Genomic DNA, 24,051 nt, shown 5'->3' on the forward strand with positions numbered 1-24,051 from the left:
CAGAGAAAGCTATAAAATGCAAGTGTCTCTGGGATGTATGCTGGGAGGAAATCAGATTAGCTTAGAGAGTTAAGAGTAAACTAATAACTGCTCAGGTATTGTGTTGTGAAGCTTACAGTTAAACAAACATAAAAGAGTCTCAATTATTTGTGTGATAGCTGCATTAAGAGAGAAACTGAGAAACAAAAAGAAAAAGTTTTATAAAGATAACTCTAACAGGCAGAAGTCATACCTCACCTTGTGTGACCTCTTCACTGACATTTGCATAGGTCTGCCTTGTAGTCACCATTGCACCACAAACATGGTCCTTTCTGACACATCTATAATGGTGGCTATTGCCAGGTACAGCAGAATGATGCGCCAGAGTGATACTAATTGCAGTCTTTTTTTTTTTTTTTTTTTTTTTTAATGTATATGAATGCTCTATCTGCATGTACACCTACATACCAGAAGAGGGCATCAGATCTCATTATAAATGGGTGTGAGCCACAATGTGGTTACTAGGAATTGAACTCAGAACCGCTGGAAAAGCAGCCAGTGTTCTTAACCCCTGAGCCATCTTTCCATCCTACTAATGGCAGTCTTAAGTAGTATCTTGAAAGCTTGCCCTTATGGTGAATAGCTACATGAGTGACCCAGATAGTTCAGTGGGCTATGTTATTGCATTTTGTGGTCCCAAAAAGGAGTGTCACTAACCAGTCTATAGTGTTTCTTAAATTTAAAAAAAAACTAAACTTTTAGGCCAGAGATGAGTAAAAAACCTTACAGGCTTTAGCAAAGGGACTATCAGCCAGGGACTATGGCCACAGCCCTGAATTCTACATTGATAGTTCTAAGCAACTATCTCCATATTTGGTTTTGTAGGGCTGATACCGAGGAGGCTGAGCTATAGCCACAGCTCAAGGGATACCATGACGGCTAAGCCTCCAAATTATCAGTGAACCGGGCCCAGCATGGATATGATCTCTTAATGGAGGTCCTCACCAACCAGCAGTTTTGTAGCAGGTGAAGTAGCGAAGGGCAACATCCATCACTTCTGGTAAAACAGAGATGCTGATGGAGCTGTCATTTGTGTTCTTGAATATAACATTTCCACTTGACAATGTGTTTGGTGCTTCCTACCTTAAGTCCAGGTGACACATCCAAAAACATTAATATCATGTCAGAGTCAGAAGGCCTCCATGGGTCAGCCCAGAGCAGTTTTTCAGAGGGGACAACGAGTCGCCGAGCCTCCGGGTACATAAATGATGTCTCTTTTTGCCAGACTAGTGGGCTAGAATCATTAGACTTAGAACTCAAAGGAGCCATTAGGGTGTTGGGACCCAAAGGTACTAATGCGTGTTTCTCTCCACCTATCCCTTCCAGTCATTAGAATCACCTCTACGATTAGGCAACCTGTTTCCTTCCTGCTTTTCACTAATACGCACAGCCCCTAGTCATTAACTAACCCATAGGCTACAGGGAGATCTGTTTCTCCCTAACCCTAACTCTTGGTCAGAAGCATTTACTTCTAGATCTTAGAGAGTTGTCTCATCTCCAAATCTGGCTTGTGGCGCCACTACCTTCCTCCTCAAGGTGACCATCTGTCAACATCCCACCCTCATCCCCTAAACTGGCGAAGGCTTGGGAAGCAGCTGGGATCTTATTCTATTTGCAAGCTAACACACTTTAGCCTGATGCTGGCAGAAAACCTGAGGTCCTGGAGTTGGAGACAGAGGACTTTGCTCTAAGTTTCAAAGCATTAAAATGTTCTTGTTCCGGTTTCTGCAGCCCAGTTCCAACTGAGTCACTCAAATAGGCAGATGCTATCTACACTACAGTGAGCCTCATGCAGAGCTCCTCCCCGACGTTGTCTTTCATAAAGGCTTTTTGCTCAAGAGGAGATACCTTTTATCCTCCAAAGCTCTGAGCAAACCTGCCCTTTGCTCTGGTGGAAGATACTGTCTCGCCATCTTCCCTATTTATCTCTGAAAACATTATAGTCTGAAGGTAGTCAGAAAAACAAGCAGGCATGGTGACCTGTCTAATGAATCCCTAAGTAAAGAAAGTGGGCCTCCCCGGGTGTTATTCACGGACAGACCAGACTCTTGCACCAGCTGCTGAGCGTGCATTTCCAAGCACCCTCCTTTCTTCTTCTAACTCATCTTGATTTCCTAGGAGGGTAAGCATGTCTTGCATAAGGCCCGTGTTGTGCCAATCATCAGCTACACAACGGCAATTTAAGAGATGTCAGCAAAGAACGGGGATAATTTAACATTTCTAAGACGATGATCAGATAGGTGATCTGGGTACCTGTCTAAAACCAGTGAGTCTCGCCACCTATCATTAACTCACTAGAGGGACATGAGGCATCCACTTGTCAGCAGTTCTTAACGGGCGATAATGGACATTAACTGAACAAATCCTAAACTAAATGTTCTTATTCCGTTTTTAGTCTGAATACAGCTCGCACATAATCACACCCATAATATCCTTATCATTACAAGCTAACAGCAATAAGATTAACCTACTTTTGATAAATACTGAAAGTTTATATGTTACTTGAAACTTTGGGAATTAAATACACTTAAAAAAGATCTTGTCGGGCTGGAGAGATGGCTCAGCGGTTAAGAGCACTGACTGCTCTTCTAGAGGTCCTGAGTTCAATCCCCAGCAACCACATGGTGGCTCACAGCCATCCATAATGAGATCTGGTGCCTTCTTCTGGCCTGCAGGTGTACATACAAGCAAAATACTGTATACATAATAAATAAATATTTTTTAAAAAAAAAGATCTTGTCTTTAAAATTCAGGTCCAAAAAAATACTTTTTGAAATAGAGTCTCTTTGTGTAGCTCTGGCTGTCCTCAAACTCACTTGGTAGACCAGGCTGGCCTTGAACTCAGAGACCCATCTGCCTCTGTATCCCAAGTGCTGAAATTAAAGTTGTTGCACCACCATGCCTGGCTCTGAACATAAAAGTTCTAGTAGTTAGAAAATGCACTATAGCCAGGCATGGTGGCACACACCTTTAATCTGAGCACTTGGGAAGCAGAGGCAGGGGGATTTCTGTGAGTTCAAAGGCAGCCTAGTCTACAAAGGGAGTTCTTGGACAGCCAGGGTTTTTGCACAGAAACCCTGTCTTTAAAAAAAAAAAAAAAAAAAAAAGTTCCTGCTTATCTAGTGCCCCAGCAATCAACCACAAAATAACTAACTACTCGATCAATATTAACCATAAAGGGCTAGAGAGATGGCTCAGCAGTTAAGGGACGGGATGCTCTTCCAGAGAACCTGGGTTCAATTCCCAGCACTCACATGGCAGCTCACAACTGTCTGTAACTCCAGTTCCAGAATCCGACATCCTCACACAAATACACATGCAAGCAAAACACCAATGCACATTAAAAAATAATAAGGAGCAGTACGAGGAAGCAGCGAGAGTGACCTCGAAACAGACCAAACCCGTGCACCACTGTATTCCCACATTTAGCGCCGATTCCCCGACCGCCACCACGCCCAAAGGAAAGGCTGAAGGGGGTGCTAAAGGAGATAAAGCCAAGGCGAAGGACGAGCCACAGAGAAGAGCTGCAAGGTTGTCTGCTAAACCTGCTCCTCCAACGCCAGGACCCAAGCCTAAGACGGGAGAGAAGGTGCCCACGGGGAAGAAGGGGAAAGCTGATGCCGGTAAGGATGCGAATAACCCGGCATAAAATGGAGACGGCAAAACAGACCAGGCACAGAAAGCCGAAGGTGCTGGAGATGCCAAGTGATGTGTGTGCATTTTTGATACTGTGTACTTCTGGTGACTAGAACAGTTTGAAATACTATTTTTTATCAAGTTCTATAAAAGCAGAATTTTGTTTTACTTTTTTTTTTTTTTTTAAGGCTATGATGTTAGCACACAGAACACTTCATTGTTTGGGGGTGGAAAGGAATGAGTGTCACTAACAAAATGTCTCCCAAGCTGGATTGATGATGGAAAACATCTTTCCCTGGTAATTTTGAAAGACTCCTGTTGGCTCCCAGGGGAGATGCCCGGGTGTTGACATATGTGGCCACCATGGCACAAAATGCCCTATGGTGTGGGAAAACTCTAAATTCACTTTTTGTATCCTCCTCCCCTGTACCATCAACATAGATTTAACTCCCTTAAAACCAGAGACTTTTTGGAACCTGACCCCCCAAAAATTGTTTTTCCACTCTTTTGGGCGATCTGGACTTTGCAGTGACGTCACTGAGTCTCCTCAGAAGGGTGGCGGTTCCTTTTATAAAAGACTGTGGATCTTCATATTGATAATTGTGCCAATTTCATTTCATTTCCTGAAAGTCAGGGTCAGCTTGTGAAAAGTTGTTAAACAACATCCTTAATGTGAAATGTCAACCCTCACTCTAAGCTACTTCCCCCTTTTCAAAGCATTGAATGAAGATTTCATTAAGTTTTACAGTGGCTTTCTCATTTTGGTAGTCTATACAAGAAGGGAGTTTGGAAGTTCTTGTATACTGTTAATGATTGTCTGCCCATGTTCTGCCTGAAATACCATGATTGTTTATAAAAAGTATCTTTTATAAAGCTGGATACAGTTAGGCTTGGAAATAATAATAATTAATAATAATAATAATAATAATAATAATAATAATAAAAATGCTAGTGTCCCTTCACCTTCATTATTTCAATAAAATAAACAATTTTTTAATTTAACCATAAAAGAAAAGATACACTGCTACATTTTTTCTTTCAATTTAATGAGTTTACATCAAAAAAATTAAGTAGTCATTTTACATCTAAGGAATAAAAACCTTTTTAAAAAATACAAAGAGTGAAAGAATTTTAGGCATGTCTTTTGGCTATGGTTCTGAACAATTCATCTCATTGTATCTTATCACAATGTGTGAATGCATTTCACAGCACCTGTTACAATCGTCAAAATTAACTCAAGCAAATACACTGTCAATATTGCCTCAGAGAAAACTGATTTGCCTTCTACGAAAAGCTCTACGGTATTACCTAAGTATTACACAAGGCGGCCACCAACCATCCACTCACAAGAATCATCACCAAAGGTGGTTGGAAACAAGTCCACATAAGAATTAAATATCTAAAAGGTGAAATGTTCCTTGTATTAATTTTAGCAAGGTCTTTACTTTTTCATTACTAAGAAACACTTCAATAGTTTTAGAGCAAAAGCTGTTAAGAGTCTAGGGAGCTAAAACCATACTCCTGAGTTCAAGCTTGCAGATAAATCTTTTTGTAAGTGATTCTCAAAGTATCCTCCCTCCCATCCCCAAATTCAGTATTGTTTCTTACAAAACTTTGGTCAAGAGTAGAAATATATCCAGGCAGATGTATATGCCATACAATAGCAAGAACAGTTAAACCCAACTAATGACCTTGGGTTTGAAAAATAGAAGGCAATTAAGATGTACTCAAAGTTACAATAAGAAAAGCTTTCACTGAATAATATTGAAACAGTCACAAAGGTTAAGAAAATACTGATATCAAAGTACAAATGACTACAATGTTAAAATAGACAAAAGCTACTATACAAGAGCCTCTTGTAAAATCAAAAAGAAAAGACACAACACATGAGTCAGGATGATTTTCCTGTTCTACTCATGAATTTTAGTCTCTGTATTTATAAGGTTGGTTATGTTGACATCCGTAGAGCATCTTACATCAGATGAGGTCTCATTCCAACTTCACAAGGTTATCTTCCCCAGGAACCTCTGGATCCTGGTCACATCTTCGTCACTGTACAATTTCAAAGTAATGCAATATCGCCATGATGTGCTGGGGCATGAAGACATAGCCGGTATACAGTGCCATCCCCACAACAGAAACCAGCATCGAATCTGCATGATGGTTAAGGAAAGTTGTTTTTCATAGTCTATTCAAAAACTAAATCCAACAGTTTTGTTTTTTTTTTAAGCAAGCGACCATCACTAGTAAAGTGTATATTCACATAGTATGTTTATATTTATCAAGTCTGTATAAAAAACTAATATTGCAGAGATGAGATATTCACCATTACGACACCCTGAGTGGGGTCAGCCCATTTCACCTCTATCAGCATCACAAAAAGTCAGTACTGTTACTCTCCCTATTAGACCGAGGTGAAAACATTAGATGGCTTAAAATTAGGTATATATAGTGTTCTAACAAGTGCATATTGGCGCTGGGAAAATAGCTCGGCTGTTAAGAGCACCGGCTGCTCTTCCAGAGGACCCATGTTCAATTCTCAGCAACCACATGGCAGCTCATCCCTCTTCTGGCCTCCATGGTGCATAGACATACATGTGGGCAAAATGCCCATATATAAAGAGGAAAAAGAAAAAAAAAGAAACAAGTGCAGAGAGTATGATTATACTTAATAACTCCATAAGTGTTCCAATTTAAGTAACAGCAAGAAAGAATGTCTGATCTAAGTATTTTAAGTTTAAACTACCATGTGGCAGAAAACACTGACTTTGAAATTTGGGTCTGTCTCACCAGCACTAAGAGTTTTTTGGGTTCTTTGTTTGTTTTTTCAAACTCACAGCCATCTGCCTGCCTCTGCCTCCCGGAGTGCTGGGATTAAAGGCGTGTGCCACCATGCCCGGCTAACCCATAGCTTTTTGATTTTTACTTTTTTATGAGATGATAGGGGTTAAGTAAGCAGTGTGCTCACTACAAACTAATATTTTTATAACAGTTCATCTGGCAAATCTCTTCATGAAGAGCTTTTGTATGGGATGTTTACTGTAGTTATTACTCATCAGAGACTGAGAAAACAGGCTCGCCTTGAACTCACAGAGACCTGCCAGCCTCTGCCTCCCAGTGCACCACCACACTGGCATCTGACCTTGCTCATCCTTAAACCTCTACTTTTCTCTTTATCATCTCATTTCTTTAAAATGAACAAACGAACAAAATGTCCACTTACTGACTCCCTGTCATTAGCTCCGACCTCCACCTATCCACACTAACTGTAGCTCCAGTGGCCTCCTATCAAACCAATGGCCAACTGGGACACTAGCTTGGTCCTTGCAACACTAACCCTCCTCTTCTGGGCTGAGGTGTCTCTCTGAGGCTCTCATCTCCATGACCAGCTCCCGTGTGTTCCCCTGTCCATGCCTTGTGTGTAGGATGATGAGAGTGGAGTCTGCTTTTCTTCCAAACACCCATCTGAAGTCTGATGAGTTAAGTTTGGTTTTTGGTTTACTGCTGAAGGTCGAACCAGGGCTGTGGGCATGCTAGCTCACTTGCACTAAGCTTCATCGCCAGCCTGTTAATTTCTGCAGTACACGTGTGTAACTGTTTGCCTACTCAGGCAATCAGAAGCTCCTCTGATCCTTCTTTCCACATTCAAATTACCAAAGACTTCCCAGTTCTCCAGTCCCTACCAAAAAAAGTGCCATATCTCATCTCTCCTTTCCTCATCAATGATAAATGATGAAAGCAATTTTAGTCCTTACTTGTTTGTATATTTGGACCTACTATAGGTCATAGCTCTCAGAAATAGAATAAACAACCATCAGTTCTGACAAAGGTAAACAGAAATTATTGAAATTCATCTGAACTTCTTCGTTATAGGTTTTTTTTTTTTTCTTAAGACTTATTTGTAGGCTGCTGGACGTTATGACTCACACCTTTAATCCCAGCACTTGGGAGGTGGAGGCAGGCAGATCTCTGTGAGTTTGAGGCCAGCCTGGTCTACATAGCACCTGAGCCACAAAGAGAGACCCTGTCTCCAAAAGCCGATGTCAAACATGGTGGCAAATGCCTGTAATCCCAGCACTCAGGAGACAGAGGCAGATGAGTCTCTGAACTCAGGGTCACTGTGGTCTACAAAGTAAGTTCCTAGACAGCCAAGGCTATATAGAAAAGCCCTCTCTGCTTTACTGCAGAAGGCAGCATAGTCCTCAGTAAAACTGCCCTTCGAGGGTTGAACACTTGCTACCCTAATTCAGACCTGTTTGGCATTTCCCACAGCTACCCTGCTTCCTAAGTGTTATGATTTGTAATATAATCCTGGGGTGCCACTGGCCTTCTGGATTGGGTTTTTAAATACAAGAGAAAAAAAAATATGAGATTCCTCTTTCTTCATTATCATTTTAGGATCCTATTTATTTGGAGAGGGCATTGAGTTATCACATCTCAATCATCCTTCAAGTCATCTTCTATTGGAGACATACACAAAAGGGGGAAAAAAAAAGCAGGATGTGGTGGTACACACCTTTAATCCCAGCACTTGGGAGTCACAGGTAGGTGGATCTCTATGAGTTCAAGGCCAGCCTGGACTACAAAGAGAGTTCAGACCAACCAAAGCTACAGAGAAACCTTGTCTTGAAAAACCAAAACAAACACACACACAGACACACACACACACATACCAAATGTGTGTGTGTGTGTGTGTATATATATATATACACACACACACACACACACACACACACACACATACATATATAGAGAGAGAGAGACAGAGACAGACAGAGAGAGAGAGAGAGACAGAGAGACAGAGAGAAAGAGACAGAGAGGGGGCCTCTTATGAGTTAAGATGTAACCATAAAAGCTGGTCTCTGCCACTGGACCAGATCTTGCTGAGCCCCTGCTCCTAACTGCAGGACACCATATGTTAGAGCCACCCCATAATCACTACAGCATCAGCAGCCATGTGCCAGGAAGTATGCAGGCTGTGAAGACAAATGTTTGTACAAAGGCTGAATGAAAACAAGTTCCTTATAAGCAAGAGGTAACATAAACATGTTATTACGCTCATGAATATGAGCAAATGCAACCAGGCGTAGACAGCGCAAGTTCCAGGAAAGCCAAGGCTATACAGTGAGACTGTCTCAAAAAAATCATGAGCTGGTAAGTTTTCAGCCAGAGAAAGAGAAGAAGAAAAAGGAGAGAGAGAGAGAAAAAAAAAAAAAAAAAAAAAAAAAAGACTAGGCTAATCCCAGCTGCTTAAAAAAACAAATCCTGTAACAAAGGCAGGAAATGCAGGAAGGCAAGCATCCTTCGGTCAGAAGCAAGGCCAGCAACTAACACTGCCTGCCCCAAACAATAACCCAGCCCTTGCTGTTCACAAGACTTGGAAAACTGGAAAGCAGTTTTCTCTCTAGGAAAGTAGGGAATTCTATTCGGCGGGGAAGGGTCACCCTGCTTTACCACCATACAGCCACTCAGTGCTTTGAGTCTCTGATCACACTGCTCAACTCAGAAAGCTGTCAAACAATCCAGTCTTTGGCGGTTTTTTGTTGCTGTTTTTGAGTTTTGAGACATGGTCTTTCTGTAGCCCTGGCTATCCTGAAACTTCCTCTGTAGACTAGGCTGTCCTCGAATTCACGATCTGCGTGCCTCTGCCTCCCAACTGCTGGGGTTAAAGGTGTGTGTGCCACCACATGTAGAGCAATCTAACTTTACACGGGTCTAAAATTTTTAGCCGGGCGTAGTAGCACATGCCTTTAATCCCAGCACTTGGGAGGCAGAGGCAGGTGGATCGATGTGAGTTCAAGACCAGCCTGGTCTACAAAGTGAGTCCAGGACAGCCAAGGCAACACAGAGAGACCCTGTCTCAAAAAACAAAAAAAAAATTTTCTAATTATAAAATGCTACTTACCCTTTAAAAGTATTCAAAAGTTTTGATAAATGCAAGTTATTTTAAAGAACTATCTGGGGAGTGGGGGGTAGGGGGGGGACAACACTCAATTACTAGCAGAGAATACTTAGTGAAAACCAAAGCCCTACACAAAAGCAACTGCTGGCTACACACTTGAGCTCCAAACAGGAAATCTTCACTTGACCTCTTCACCGCAAACAGCCGGAGATCCTCCCCAATAGAAATATTAAGAAAGTTTCTTTTCCTCCAATGCATCTTGATACTTTTCTGGCTACCTTCTATGTCAGCAAAGGTATGAAACTGATAGTGTTACAGGCCTGTGTGGGCCACCTGATCAGCCATTCTCAGATCATAGTAAATCATATCACATCAGCGTCAGGCATTAGCGTTCAGCAAGAAAAGCCCATCCCCTGAACTGTCTGCTGTGTGCTGATGACAGGACCCGGGAAAGAATATCATTTTCACTAACTGGAACTTTACAATGAACTCTTCACAAACTAAGAGAACAACAAAATCTATATGCTGCTGGGAAGGTGGGTGAAAGCCCTTGCTGCTAAGCACAAGAGCTGCTAATCCTGATGCCCTGAATTGGATCCCTGAAACCAACATGGTAAAAGGAGAGAACACGCTCCCAATAGGTGCCCTCTGCGCATGCACTAGTGCACACACACACATACAAGCTCATAAGCCCACACAAAAATAAATAGCTTTAAGAAAAAAGAAAAATCATACCCCTGAAATGAACACTGGGCATGCCCTTAAAAAAAAAAAAAATCCTCACCTGAAACAAACCCCTGGAAATCATCTGTAACTCTGCTTCCAGACACCAGTTTACAAACAGTTGTATATTTTCATAATTACAACTGTCTATTGCCTTCACAAAGATTTAAAGCCCCAGCAGTGGGGGGAAGGGTTGTGTGGAAGTGAGGTTCCCCAGGGTTCTACTACAATCCATATGTCTAAAATACCAGTTAGCTTCCATGCCACTGGTTCCGTCCCGGTTCTCATGGGACCTTCTTTCTTCCTCTTTTTGGGGGGAAGCAGTTCAGATCCTCCCTGGAACTGGAGTTACGGACAGGTGTAAACCCCCTTGTGGGTGCTAAAAACTGAACCTTTGTCCTTTTGAGAGTAGGAGGCGCTCTTTACTACTGCCTCCCCCCCGCCCCAGCCCCCATCTCTCCAGCCCCTCAGATGGGATGCTTCATCTGTGAGGGAAGCCAGTCTAGAGGGCAAAGACAGACAACCTTCAGCAGGAACAACCATCTCTGAGCTCAGCTGCTGCACAGGCAGCAGTCCTTTGGATTCTATTTTAAGAAAATTAGAAATTAGCACCCGCAGCAGAGCTGCTCCTGGAGACGCATCTCAAGACCAGCCCGGCTCTCAGCTGACACTGACGGTGCTGTACCCCACAAAGCATCTATGGCAGCCTTAAGTCCCTGTCACAGCCAATATTGCCATGGGTCACTGTCCATGCATTTCTAATGAACCCTGGGGCAGCTTTCAGCCACGCTGGGCTAATCAGGTTGGTCCCCAAGATGACAATGAGTGTTTCTGTTAGGGCCTATTCAAGAAGTTCAATAAGTGGCCTGTCTAAATACTGCCTCCCAAGAAACCCTGTTATTTGGGGATTGTTAAGAACACACATAATGTATGCTGGCCAAAATGTATGAGTAAAACTTCTACTTACAACTACTGATCATAAGTTTTCTTTCAAACACTCCGTAACTATTTTAAGCATTCCAACATATACTCTGTCTGGTAGCTCTGAACCCTAGCTTTTAATTATTAAATATGAACATCTCTATTCTTTATTAAAAGAGAGAAGAAAGGAAGAAAGCAAGCAAGCTGGAACCTGGCAGTGCACAGCTTTAATCGCAGCACTCGGGAGGCGGAGGCAGGCAGATCTCTTGAGTTCAAGGGCAGCCTTGTTTACAGAAGAAGTTTGAGGACAGCCAAAGCTGTACAGAGAAACCAGGTGTGGTGAGACACATATGTTTCTTTAATCCCAGCACTCAGGAAGCAGCGGTAGGCAGATCTCTAACTTTGAGGCTAGGTAGTGAGTCCCACGCCAGCCAAGGCTGTATGTTAAGACCCTGTCTCCAAAATAACAAGGGAAAATAAAAGAATGAATCTATCTTAGTTTTTCTCAAAAGAGTGCCAGCACTCAAGGCTTAACAAGACCCTCGGTCATTGCTACTAACAAAAATGGCTGGTATCCCAAGCTGACTTACTATGAAAGACAGACCAGGGGTCACACCTAGGACTTCCCAGACCTTCAGCATCATTTCCATTATCTTACACCTTCCCTAAAAACTACTAAAGAAAAGGTTACTTAATAGCCTCAGGAGTCCAGCTTGTAGATCCTCTAACATTCTCAAGACAAAAGCAGCGCAAAATAAACCAAAGCTTGGAAACTGGGAGGGGAGGAGACAATCTCCCAGGAAGTTAGAACAGTTTATGACAATCAGTTATTGGATCTTCTAAGAGGATCTGAGAACTGCCCTTGGCCACCAGGTCTTCCCATCCCCCTCCTCACACTCTCCAGTGTTCTTCAACCTCCTGGGGACACAAAGAACCTCTAACACAGCAAACAAAGGAATAATAACTAACTTGGGTTTTACTTTCATTCAGATAATAGACATCTGGCACAGCACCAAGCCCTGGAGACAGGAGTGTTTATATTAACACAATATTCTTTTGGGTTGGTTTGGTTCTGTGTTTTGGGAGGACAGGGGTTCATGAAGCTAAGGCTGGCCTCAAACTCATGAAGCAGCTGAAGCTAGCCCTTAACTTCTGATGCTCCTGAAGCTACCTCCCCAAGTACTACGATTACAAGCATGCACCACCACACCTAGCCATGCACACAGTTATTTGAATGGGGAAACAAAACAGGCACTTTTTTTTTCCTGATAGAAATTAAAGCTGAGTCCCCTCCCTCCCACCCCCACCCCCACCCTTTGAAAACAGGGCTTCTCTGTGTAGCCCTGCCTGTTCTAGAACTCACTCTGTAGACCAAGTTGGCCTCAAACTCAGAAATCTGCCTGTCTCCACCTCCCCAGTGCTGGGAATAAGGACATATGCCCACATCGTGCAGCTTAAAGCTAATTGTTTCTGTTGGGCTTCACAGTACAGACTGGTTTTGCCAATCAGTTATGCATTGAACATTTTCAATGAATTATATGAGAAAAAATATTTTAAAAGTATACAATATTGGGCTGGAGAGATGGCTCAGAGGTTAAGAGCACTGACTGCTCTCCCAGAGGTCCTGAGTTCAGTGCCCAGCAACCACATGGTGGCTCACAACCATCTATAATGAGATCTGATGCCCTCTTCTGGCATGGAGGCATACATGCAGGCAGAGCACTGTATATATAATAACAAATAAATTTTTTTAAGTATAAAATATGAAAATATGTGTACAAAAAAGTTCTTTCTAGGTATCTACACTTACTATAAAAGACTCATATGTCAACATAAATAAGCAAGGGAATACATTGTCCACCTTTTTTTTTCTCCTTTAGAGGTGTTACATGAGCCAAGTCTGAAGACCATGGTACTAGATGGTTTCACCATAATAATTTGTGGACTGCTGCTGCTATTGTTTTAGGACTTCTATTCTATCCACTGGCCCTTCCTAATAATAGGAAACCCCATCCATTCCTACACTGGGAAAGCCAAGTAGAAGTAAAGGCAGAAAATACACAACAGCAGGCACAGTGGCCCACACCCACCAGCACTCAAGAAGCTAAGGCAGTTTGAGGCAAGTTTGGGCAACATAGGCAAGCCTGGCTACATAGCTAGATTCTGTCTCAAAAACACTCAAAATTTAGGACAAATTTAAAATTCTAGCATTCAACTGATTTCAGTTCTCCATAATCTAGAAAAGTGTGTAAATCCCTTTAGTCACGTTAACCAATTAGTTTAAAACATCAAAACCAAAACCTGGGGCATTAGGTTTCCTTTCACAATTTCTGTCTCCATCTTCAAAAATAGGACACTATTTCTATTACAATATAGCACAAAAAAACCTTACACTGTTGCCAAGGTAGCATTTATTCACATACCAACAAATGTTTCAAAGCATACAGGTGTATACTAAGCTCTACCATCAACCTCTGACTTAAAGAGTTTCAAACTTTACCTCAACACTGTTTCTCTCTCTGTTGCTCTGTCTCCCTCTCCCTCCCCCTCTACCCACCCGCCCCCTCTTATGTAGCCCTGGCTTAAACCCTCTTGAATCAGCCTCCTGAGCATTAGTCATGAACCACCACACCTGGCTTTAACTATTGTTATTTTACGGGGCTTTGCCCACTTTTTTTTTAATTGTAGTAAAACGATTTTCAGTCAAGATTACCTGCTGCTATTGAGAAGTTCCAATTAATCATGCATTTAAATACACATTTTACCTGACCTATCTACGAAATCAAAAGACCAAACGGAAGCTACAGCTAAACGATGTGGGAACTCAGCAAAATATCTTACAACCAGCTAATATTTTTCAAGGGTCAGCTCCAAACAACCTCATGCTATTTCAACAACAGCACCCTTGAGAAAGCTCGAGATGAAGCTCTTGCACCTCGGCCATCAGAATGCAACGATATTATTTGTTGAAGTTGTTTCTACGGAAGCTAAACCACAACGGGAAGCTGAGCCTGGACGAAATAAACATGTGACTTGAAATATTAAATTTATATTGGGGGGGGAGGGGAGGAAGAGGAGAAAGAATGCATTGTTAGCATTTAGTCCACATGAATAATGTCAGAGGATATCAGCACAGACATTGGGTGACAACAAACATCAGACTTCACAACCGTGAGCTAGTCGCGGGGCTGTTAAAATTAGGCGAGGTAAGGTACACACAAAGTGCTCCTTAGCAAAGTCATCACAATTCTTAACTGTTTATAAACTATACAACAAAGCAGTTTGAAACCCATCTACAACTAACCACAAAGTCTTTTCCGGGCACAGCTCGTACCTATGATGCAAAGTCATAAAAAAAAAAAAACACATCTTTTTAAACTGTCTGCTTCCCAAAACTATATCGGAGTGTCACGACCACGTACTCATAACCTGGTGAACTGGTTAGAGTTTTATCGCTCCAACGCCAATCAAATCATTAATAGCTAAGGGTTAAAGACGCCCAAGCCCGGAGCGATTTGCTTCACCGGCATCATCTCTGCCTCCTATCAGAGGACTGAAGGAAAGACAGGCTCGGCCGAAGCAGGGAAAGGAAGCACCAGAGGAGAGGTAGCCCTCTAGATTGCCTGCAGAAATCAGGACGACTCCACCTTGGGCAGGGGAACTGCGCCCTAGACCCCGATCTCCACGGTTCCACCTCCCGTGGTCCCCAAGACCCCCTAACCCGGCGCGCGCGCCCCTCCACGTCCTGACCAAGCCAGGCCAGGCCACACAGGATACTGAACACGGTCCTCTCCCAGGGCTCCAGCATGTAGAGCGCGGTGACCAGCAGATACTGGTAGTAGAACCAGGACATTTGCTTCCAGGCCCGCGCCAGCGCCATGCCAGCCATGAGCCTCCCGCGATGAAGCAGCGTCAGGCCGACCCGCGGCCCGCTCACCTCCTAAAGTCCCAGGCCTCGGGGCCCGCCCGCCACCACCCCGCGCCCATTGGCCCTGCCGAGCCTGTGCGTCACCGTGTACGCCCAGCCCCGCGCGCAACCCAGCGGCCACCGCCCGCCCCGCCTGGCCGTTGCTTATTGGCCAGGCGGCCACCTCGCGTGCTCCGGTTCCACCCCGCGCCTCCCGGGAGAGAGCGCTCTCTACCCGGGAGGAAACAGTCTGGGTTTGGGCACCTGTTCTGCATCCCGACACGCCCGGGAAACTCGCTTCAGTTTCCACCAGTGTCTTGCCTTAAGAGGTGGGTTCCTTCAGACCAACCCAGAAAGGCTCCTCTAGGAACCAGTGTGTGTAATATCTCTCCTGCCTCCTCTGGGCCAAATGATCACAGGTCTTGGTGAGAATGCAACCAAGGAGTCCTGTGCAAGACGGAATGAGGGATCAAAGAGAAGGCAGATGCCAAGTGTCACCAAGCCAAGGAGGTGTTGAAAACTGTAGAAATGACGTGTGAATCAACTCTTCCCTTTGCTCAGGCACACGCATGAAAACACACCTATACCACATACCCTCACCCCAAGTATTTCTTAACCTAAAGACAAGAGAACTGACCACAAGCAGCTGCCCATTTTTCCGTGGCTGCACCCAGGAAATAACCACGTAGGTCAGGATCAAGAGAAGCGCACTTGATCTAACAGGTTCTAAAGACAGCTTGACATAAGCGGGTGAGCTGTCTCCTAAAGATGCACTCCTAAGATTTTTCTACTTGCAATGATACCGGCTGTATTCCACTCTTCTGGAAGTTCATAAACTGAGTGTGAAATAACATAATTAAGTGACCTGTAACTTACATGTTTAAAAGTTTTAAGTGCACTGATTTATTTATTTATTTATTTATTTAAGGTTGACAGATATTACTTAAAAGTATCAAGTGTTCTTTATGAGCAAAGGCCTTACAAACAACAATAGACTCAGCCGGGAGGTGGTGGCACACGCCTTTAATCCCAGCACTCAGGGAGGCAGAGCCAGGCAGATCTCTGTGAGTTCTAGGCCAGCCTGGTCTACAAATAGAGTCCAGGACAATCAAAGGCTACACAGAGAAACCCTGTCTCGAAAAACAAAACAAAAAACAACAACACAACACAATAGCCTGAGATCTGCTTTCACAAAGAGGCTAGTGTACAAGAGAAGGCCGGCAAGTCACTACAGTGAATACAAGATGTCTGCGTTCTGTGTATTAGGTTGGAAGGGTAAAGGTTTCTGGGAAACAGGGCATGAACTAACTGCCAGAGGAGGAGTACTAATGCAAACGTGAGTGGGTTAGAGAGAAGAGGGTGACAGATGTTTCAAGCACAGAAGAAATAACACCCCTACATGAAAGTCTGGTGTTTGGTTCCAGAGCTAAGGCTCCCACTTAGTCCAGTGAGTAAGCCTAAGAGAGCCATTACTCAGTCTCAGGTCTTTTGATGATTTTTGGTTTTGGTTTTTGGAGACCGTATGCTCTAGTTTGTTTTCCTGGTGCTGTGGGAAACACCATGAAAAACAACAACTTGGGTAGGAGTTCTATTTCACCTTACAGTTTACAGACTATCACTGCTTAGTAGCATGCTCTCTCTGGTTTGCTCTGTTTTCTTTCTTAAACAGCCTAGGCTTAACTGCCTAGGAATAGCACTGCCTATAGAATGCTGGGCCAAGCCCATCAATTGTCAATTGAGACACTTCCCCCACAGACCATTAACAGTTCCACAACTGAGGTTCCCTCTTCCCGGGTGACTCTAATTTTTGTGGAAGTGACAATAAAAACTAACCAGTATACGGAGCCTCACTATGTACCCCGGGCTGGCCTTGAACTGACAGTAATAATTTACCTTTCTCAGACTCTCAAGTGTTGGGATTACAGGCATGCACCAACCACACCTGGATTTATCGTTCAGATACATGATGATAAGAAGTAAGCTCAGAAATCAAACTAGATCTGAGCTGGAAGTTTCTTCATTCTTACTTTCTTTTTTCTGTCATTCATTCTTTCTTTCTTTCTTTTATCCCTTCAAGACAGGGTTTCTCTGTGTAGTACCGGCTGTCCTGAAACTTTTTCTATAGACCAGGCCAACCTCAAACTCACAGAGATCCTCCTGCCTTCATCTCCTGAGTGCTGGAATTAAAGGTATGCACCACCACTGTCCTGGCTGCTGGCTTGCTCCCATTGTGCCAAAAGATATAAACCACTGAGGGAGAAATTCCATCAATGGTTCTACCCAGTTGTGAACCTTGTGAGCTACAATACTAACCTGCCAGGCAAGACAGGCTTACTGGTACAATAATGGCATGACTATTATGGGGATAACCAACTACTTTCTAACAAGATTTTATGCCTGTTCCACAAGAGAGAATTCTGATACTGTAAGTCTGTTCAAAAGTCCATGGCTGGGGAGGTCATAGGCCCAAGGAAGAAGCCTACTACTGTTGTTTGCTAAACAAGCTTCTAATTAAACTGGCTTTACATAATTACATTCATACCCAGCCTCGGTCAGAGAAACTTTGGTTTGCAGAGAGTAACAATCAATCAAAGACTCCTAACTAGTCAAAGTGCTGAGAATAAGTGCCTGTGGCGTGCTCAGTTGTTGCAGGATATTTTTGATACCATTGTGAACCCCAACATTGTGAACTGGAAAAACCTGTTTCTTGTTTGGTGTGGCTCAGCCTTAAACACACCTTTAACTCAAGAGCTTTCTGTTTACTGTAAACAAGTACTTGTGGTGGGGCTCAGCCCTAGCACACACCTTTAACCCAAGAGCTTTTCATAAACAGGATTAAATAACATTGAGCCTAGGTCAAGAGGCAGAGAAAGCACCCACCTGATCTTCCAACTCAGCCAACATCCCATAAGAAAAACTCTTCCTATTCATCTCATGTCCCAGAAGGAAAAAGTTCTTTCTCTTCTCCACACTGTCTTAAATACCCTCAATTCAATGTCCCTCCCTTCTGTTACTCCTTGTCAGCTAGTTTTTATACATACACACAAATGTAATTTTGAAAAAAAAAAAAATTAAGAGCTGGGCATGGTAGAGCGCCACTTTAATCCCAGCATTTGTACCAGCCTGCTTTACATAACAAGTTTGAGAACAACCAGAGCTATGTAATAGAGAGATCCTGTCTCAAAAATAAAATAAATTTTTAAAAAGATGAAGTGTTCCAAGAACTGGGAATGGGCCATGTTTGTTTCTTTGTCTTGTTTTTAATGTAGTACTGATGATTCAGCTCAGTACTTCACATACTAGGCAAGATCTGTGCCACTAAGCCACATCCCTCCAGTCCTTTTTTAAACTTGGTTATTTTGAAATCTACTACTGCAAACTGTTTAGTATAATTAAGAGATGCAAGTTAGGGGCTAAAGAGATGGCTCAGTGGTTAAGAGCACTGTTTGCGTTTCCAGAGGTCCTGAGTTCAATTTTTAGAAACCACATGGTGGCTCGCAACCATCTATAGTGTGATCTGATGCCCTCTTCTGGCATGTAGGTGTAGATGCAGATAGAGCATTCATATGCATAAAAATAAGTAAATAGTTTTAATAGAAATGCAAGCTCATCTGGGATGTGAGCTAAGTAGGTAGGTCAGCTGGGTCCCTTCTCTGCCTCTCAGAGCTGACAAGTTTTCACCCCAGCATCTGGCTCCCAAGTCTTCACTGATAAAAATCAAACAATTTGGAATTTTCTGTTTTTATAACAACATTTTGGCACTCCAACTTGTGGCATGACCCCACAGACAGATCACTCCAGCTGCATACAACTAAAAAGCCATCAGAATTGATATGTCTTCTGGGAAGTACTCAAGGAGAGAGTTAAGGATAGAAAGTATCATAACAAAAGGCTTTAGAACCCTGTATAGTGCTACTTGAAAAAAGAGGCAGAAAGTGAAAAGCTAAATGGCTTAGCTGAAATAGTCCCAATACCAATTATAATTATTATCATTTCGGTGTTTTATACTTTATTCTTAATAGCCTTAATGGCTCTCTGTACTTACTCAAAGAAAAAGTGAATTGATAAAATACAAGCCTTAGAGCCAACGCGCCGCAAGTGCGCAGGTGTCGCCACTCTGCGGCTCTTCCTTGTCCTTGTGCTCCTATGTGGCTAGGGAGGCCGACGGAGGAACAGCATGGCCAGGAACCCCTAGGGCCCGACGCCTTGCAGTTTGATCTCCTTGAAGATATGACACAGAGGAAGAGGGACCAAAACAAGAGTTGGGTGGCCGGCACCCCAGGGGCGCAGGTAAGGAAGGAGTCTGTGTCACCAACCGGTTGGAGCTGATAAACATCACGGATCTTGAGGATGACCTTGTGGTAAATGGGAAGGAGGTCTGACTGTACCCGGCCAGACTCTGTATCATCAGGGAACAAATGAAGAGTGCAACGTGGAAACCCAGAGACTAAGCAAGATGGGCACACGGCCAAGGCAGGGTTCCCAGAATAGAATAATGCAAGTGGCAAACTGCGAAAGAAGAAGAGAGAGCGAGAGCGAGAGCGAGCGAGAGAGCGAGAGGTGGGGGGGGAGAGGGGGGAGAGAGAGAGAGAGAGAGAGAGAGAGAGAGAGAGAGAGAGAGAGAGAGAGAGAGCCCTCAGAAAATGGGCTAGAAGATATTGATCACATATTAGTGAGGATTGAAGACACCAGTGGGTCCAGGCCCCCAAGACCCTCCTCTACTGAGATCCAGGAAGTACGTACTGTGTGCAGGACACAGACACTTGAATCCAGATACAGAACTTAAAAGGTATGTTGGTGCTCGAGCGGTCCTGGGAGAGCAGAGGCCTCAATAGAGACAGCGTGTGTATCCCAAGTTTGCATGGCTAAGAGCACTTAGCCCTGATACAGCAAGCCAGGTCTATCAACGCAGCTGCTAGAATCCAAGAACGGCCTTTCTTTCTTCGCCTTTGAACACAGTGAACAGTACTAACCGGTTCAGCCCAAGCTCCTGGTGGCCGTGGAGTCCTTGAAGCCAAACAACATTGTGGTTCTGCGTCAGTCCAGCCCCCTTCATGTCGACTCACATCTGCAGCTCAGCGATGGTTGCGGATTCCAGGGGGATCAAGAAATGGCTCGAGATCTTATGGAGAGAGCACTTTACAGCATGGAGTGTGCATTCTACGCCTCCATCAGTCTCACCAGTGAGACTCGCAGGCTGGATTACCACAGACCTGAGAACAGGCGCTTCTACCTGGCCCTACAAGCTGATGAGTTTCCTGGAGAAACGAAAACGCCCCCACATACCGCGGCTGGAGTTCTGCAAGCTCATCCTGAGTCTTGAGCCAGATGAGGACCTCCTGTGCATACTGCTGCTTACTGACCAGCTGGCTTTACGAGCCCAGAACTATGAGTGCCTGATCCGCCTCTTCCAGGAGTGGGCGGCTCATCAGAACCTGTCCCGGTCCCTAAATTTTGCCTTCTCGGTTCCGTTGGCACATTTTCTTCTGAGTCAGCAAACAGACTTGCCTGAGCATGAGCTCACCTCTGCCAGGCAGTAGATTTCCCTCCTGATACTCATCATGTTCCCTGGAGTTCTTCTGCCATTGCTGGAGTGTTGCAGTGAGCGGCCTTGAAGCAAAGGTCTCGAAACACCACTTCTTTGGGCCAGATGCTGAGATAAGCCAGCCCGCTTCCCCGAGCCAGCTGGCGCATCTGTACCTTGGGGAGGTTACACTTTTATTGGAGAGAACCTGCCACTATGAGCTGGCTGGAGGAAAACGTTCGTGAGGTTATGCAAACAGTGGATGCTGAGGACCCTGCGGTGGAGGCCTGTGAGAATAGGCAGAAAGTGTTGTACCAGCTTGGACCCAGAAACAAACACAGCCATGTGATACTCTCTAGGAGAGTAACATCAAGGAGGCTGCCGCTGCCCTTCCCTAGGATGTGACCACACAGTCTGTGATGGGGTTTGATCTTCTGCCCCCCATAAACACAATCTACTCATATATCTGACCAGAGAAGCTGAGTCCAGGGAGCCAAGGAAACACAATTGCCTTCTTCTTCTTCCGGTCATTATTGCTCCAGAGGGGGAGAGGCTAGAGGAAGGAGTGGCCGGAAGTCAGGACCGCAATGAAGACTTGAACAGGATGATGTTGGCCGTCCATGACAGGACGGGAGGACAATCCTCAGAGCAAGAGGGACTGGGACTGAGCTGTCCAGACACTGTGCCCAGAGCTGTGCAATTATGTTCCTGATTTCTTTCCTGGCTGAAATTAACCAGCTCCCTGAGTAGAAATGCTAAAGGGGGAAGGAGAAAAAAAAAAAAAAAAAGATACAAGCCTTAGAAGAAAAATTAGAGAGACATATAAACAAGAATAAGAAAAATACTCAGACACAGACAGGGGGATTTAGACAAGCCTTAGAAAGACCTGTAAATGATAATTAGAAAAATATTCAGACATAGACAGAGAATTTTAGAAAAAAAAACTGTAAATGAGAATAAGGAAAATTCTCGCGACACTGAGAGGAATTTAGACAAGAGCCCACCACACCTCTCCATAATGAATCTGAAAGAGGACAAGAAAACCAACCTTAGTTTATCCAGTTATTATACAGAGCCTACCAGGAGACAATAGGTACCCCCAAGGTTATAATGAAACAAAATGGAATCCTATAGACATATTAGATTTGAGGAGATTTAAGGAATCAGTCATTTCCTATAGTATGCACTAATCCTATGTGAAACATTTTAAATCATGGGCAACTCAGAACAGGATTATCGCCCTTGGATAATCCTCAAAAGATTTGGCAACAGCAATATTAGAAGCTAGCCCTCAGTTCCAATGGCAAACATGGTGATCTATCCCGGGATCAGTTTCTAGGTGAAGGTAAATATGCTGATATACAAAGGCAGCTTGAATTCAATGATCTTAGCACTATGTCATTTACCAGCTTTAAATGCTGGTAAAAGGTTGAGGAATCAGCAAAGCGGTCTGGGTCGTTTACTAAAATCATACAAGGCAAAGATTAACTTCAGCTGTAATTAGAGTAATATCAGATTCAGAAGTCAGGAAAATGCTGATTGGCTCTTTAGCTTTTGAAAATGCTAATTCAGAATGCAAAAGGATGACTAGATCTCTAAAGGGAGGATCAGCACCGATAGAGGAATGTGTTAGAGCTGAGGCTGATATTGGGTCTCATGCTTATGATGCTAATCTAATAGAAGAAGTAATTTCTAAAAATCAAAATGGCAGATGTCTTAATTGTGGTAATCAAGGCCATTTGAAAAAGAATGGTAGGCAAGGCGTTCCTAGAAACAATGGTTTTTTTTCTAGAGATAATCCAAAAAGAAGGCCCCCACCTTCTGGAGTATGCAGAAGGTGTGTCAAGGGCTGGCATTGGACTAATGAACACAGATCAACAAGGCATAGGTAAGGTAACCCTTTGTTGATGAGAAACACCTCCGCGGTGCCTCCAACAGGCCCCAACATCAATTTTTTTTTTTTTTTTTTTTTTGAGACAGGTTCTCTCTGTGTAGCCTTGGCTGCCCTGGACTTGCTTTGTAGACCAGGCTGGTCTCGAATTCACAGCGATCCACCTGCCTCTGCCTCTGGAGTGCTGGAATTAAAGGGGTGTGCCACCATGCCCAGCCCAACATCAAATTTAATTCAATCATTTCCTGTCAGTGTAGGAATGTTCATCCACAGAGCACTCAAAAAATTTCATGCTTTTTATTAAAAAAAAAAAAAAACAGCACCACTCTGGGTACAATCATGGATTTGAACAGCTTCAACAGGTAAAAAAAAAAAAAAAAAAATTAAGGAGAGACCACAAAATAAATATTTTGGCAAACAGCTATAAATAGTCAGAGATCTAAGCTGGAAATACAAATAAATGGCATTGGAATTGAAGGTTTAGTAGACACAGAAGCAAATGTAACAATAATTTCACCTTAATCTTGGCATCCAGGAGGTAAATATCCAGCTTCTAGGGATTGGACTTTTATCTCGGGTTAAAAAAAAAAAAAGTGCAAGATGAGTAGAGCGTATAGGGACAGGAGAACAAATAGAAAAATTAAAGCTATATGTGGCTAACATAGCAATGCATTTATGGGGACATAATTTGTTGCCTCAATGGATAATATGGATTAATAGTTCTCCAATCTCAGAAACAAACTGTAAAATAAAAAATGCTTCTGAGAAAAATATTAAAAGGTATTATCAAGAACAGTCACAGACTGTCCAGATTGTCCATAGCAAGACAAAAGGGTATTGGCCTTTCAAAGGTACCAACTGCTCTACATGTAAAACTTTTAATTAGACATGAAAAAATAAAAAATAATAATATTTTCAAATGATAATTTACCAAAGGCACACTATGGGAGGTAGTTTGGAGGACTGATATCTGCCCTGCCCCAGGTTAACTAAGGCTATTTTAAAATATGATAAGTGAGTGTGTCTTGGTTGACTGCTAGCTGGACCTACAGATAATACTTGTAATGTTAAAAACAATAATTGGCGCCCAATATGGGGCTCAAACCCATGACCCTGAGATTAAGAGTCTCATGCTCTACTGACTGAGCTAGCTGGGCATTTTCTAGCTGACTCTCTCACATCTGTTAGTTGCTTGCTTCTGCCTTCTATCTAACTAACTTCTTTCTTGTCACAACCCCTCCAGTGGAGTCTGTGTAACAAACGCCACTGCGACCCCTACTCAAGGGAGAGCCTCCTGGAATGGGTCTAATGTTCTTGCCGGGAGTAACTAATTGCAGCCCTCCGCCTCCTTTTTTCTTCTTACTCGTTGTTTTGGAACATTCTGCCTTTGTTTTTACTTTCTTATCAAGAACTTTTCAGACGTAACTGTGTTGCTAGGAGACCCTTAACTTGAAACTGCAGGCAAGGATCATTCAGACAAGTTTACCACTAAGTTCCGTTCCACTTGT

At 43.4% G+C, this 24,051-nt stretch overlaps 1 protein-coding gene, 1 non-coding gene and 2 pseudogenes across 2 annotated transcripts; 2 read left to right on the top strand and 2 right to left on the bottom strand.

Moving 5' to 3' along the window:
* The first annotated feature begins 301 nt into the window (after positions 1–301).
* Positions 302–3,748, top strand: LOC127187847 (non-histone chromosomal protein HMG-17-like; annotated as a pseudogene).
* Positions 3,749–5,175: 1,427 nt separating this feature from the next.
* Sptssa (serine palmitoyltransferase small subunit A) lies at positions 5,176–15,196 on the bottom strand. Its single transcript, XM_051146197.1, has 2 exons — positions 14,999–15,196; positions 5,176–5,828 (listed from the first exon to the last, which is right to left on the bottom strand). The coding sequence occupies exons 1-2, from the start codon at positions 15,108–15,110 to the stop codon at positions 5,725–5,727; spliced, it is 216 nt and encodes a 71-aa protein (XP_051002154.1). The 5' UTR covers positions 15,111–15,196; the 3' UTR covers positions 5,176–5,724.
* Positions 15,123–21,364, top strand: LOC127187905 (transcription factor 25-like; annotated as a pseudogene).
* A 2,263-nt stretch (positions 21,365–23,627) lies between these two features.
* Trnak-cuu (transfer RNA lysine (anticodon CUU)) lies at positions 23,628–23,700 on the bottom strand. The gene has a single exon. It is a non-coding gene; the product is annotated as a tRNA-Lys (tRNA).
* Between the last annotated feature and the right edge of the window lie 351 nt (positions 23,701–24,051).

This window comes from Acomys russatus, chromosome 1 (genome assembly GCF_903995435.1).
Source record: "Acomys russatus chromosome 1, mAcoRus1.1, whole genome shotgun sequence".
NCBI lineage: Eukaryota > Metazoa > Chordata > Mammalia > Rodentia > Muridae > Acomys > Acomys russatus.

What these genes read in the sequence shown, in the direction of transcription:
- Sptssa (XM_051146197.1), bottom strand. Translation starts at nt 15,110, where the DNA reads ATGGCTGGCATGGCGCTGGCGCGGGCCTGGAAGCAAATGTCCTGGTTC. An exon ending in CTGGGAGAGGACCGTGTTCA is followed by an intron (nt 5,829 to 14,998) that starts GTATCCTGTGTG and finishes ACCATCATGCAG; the next exon opens with ATTCGATGCTGGTTTCTGTT.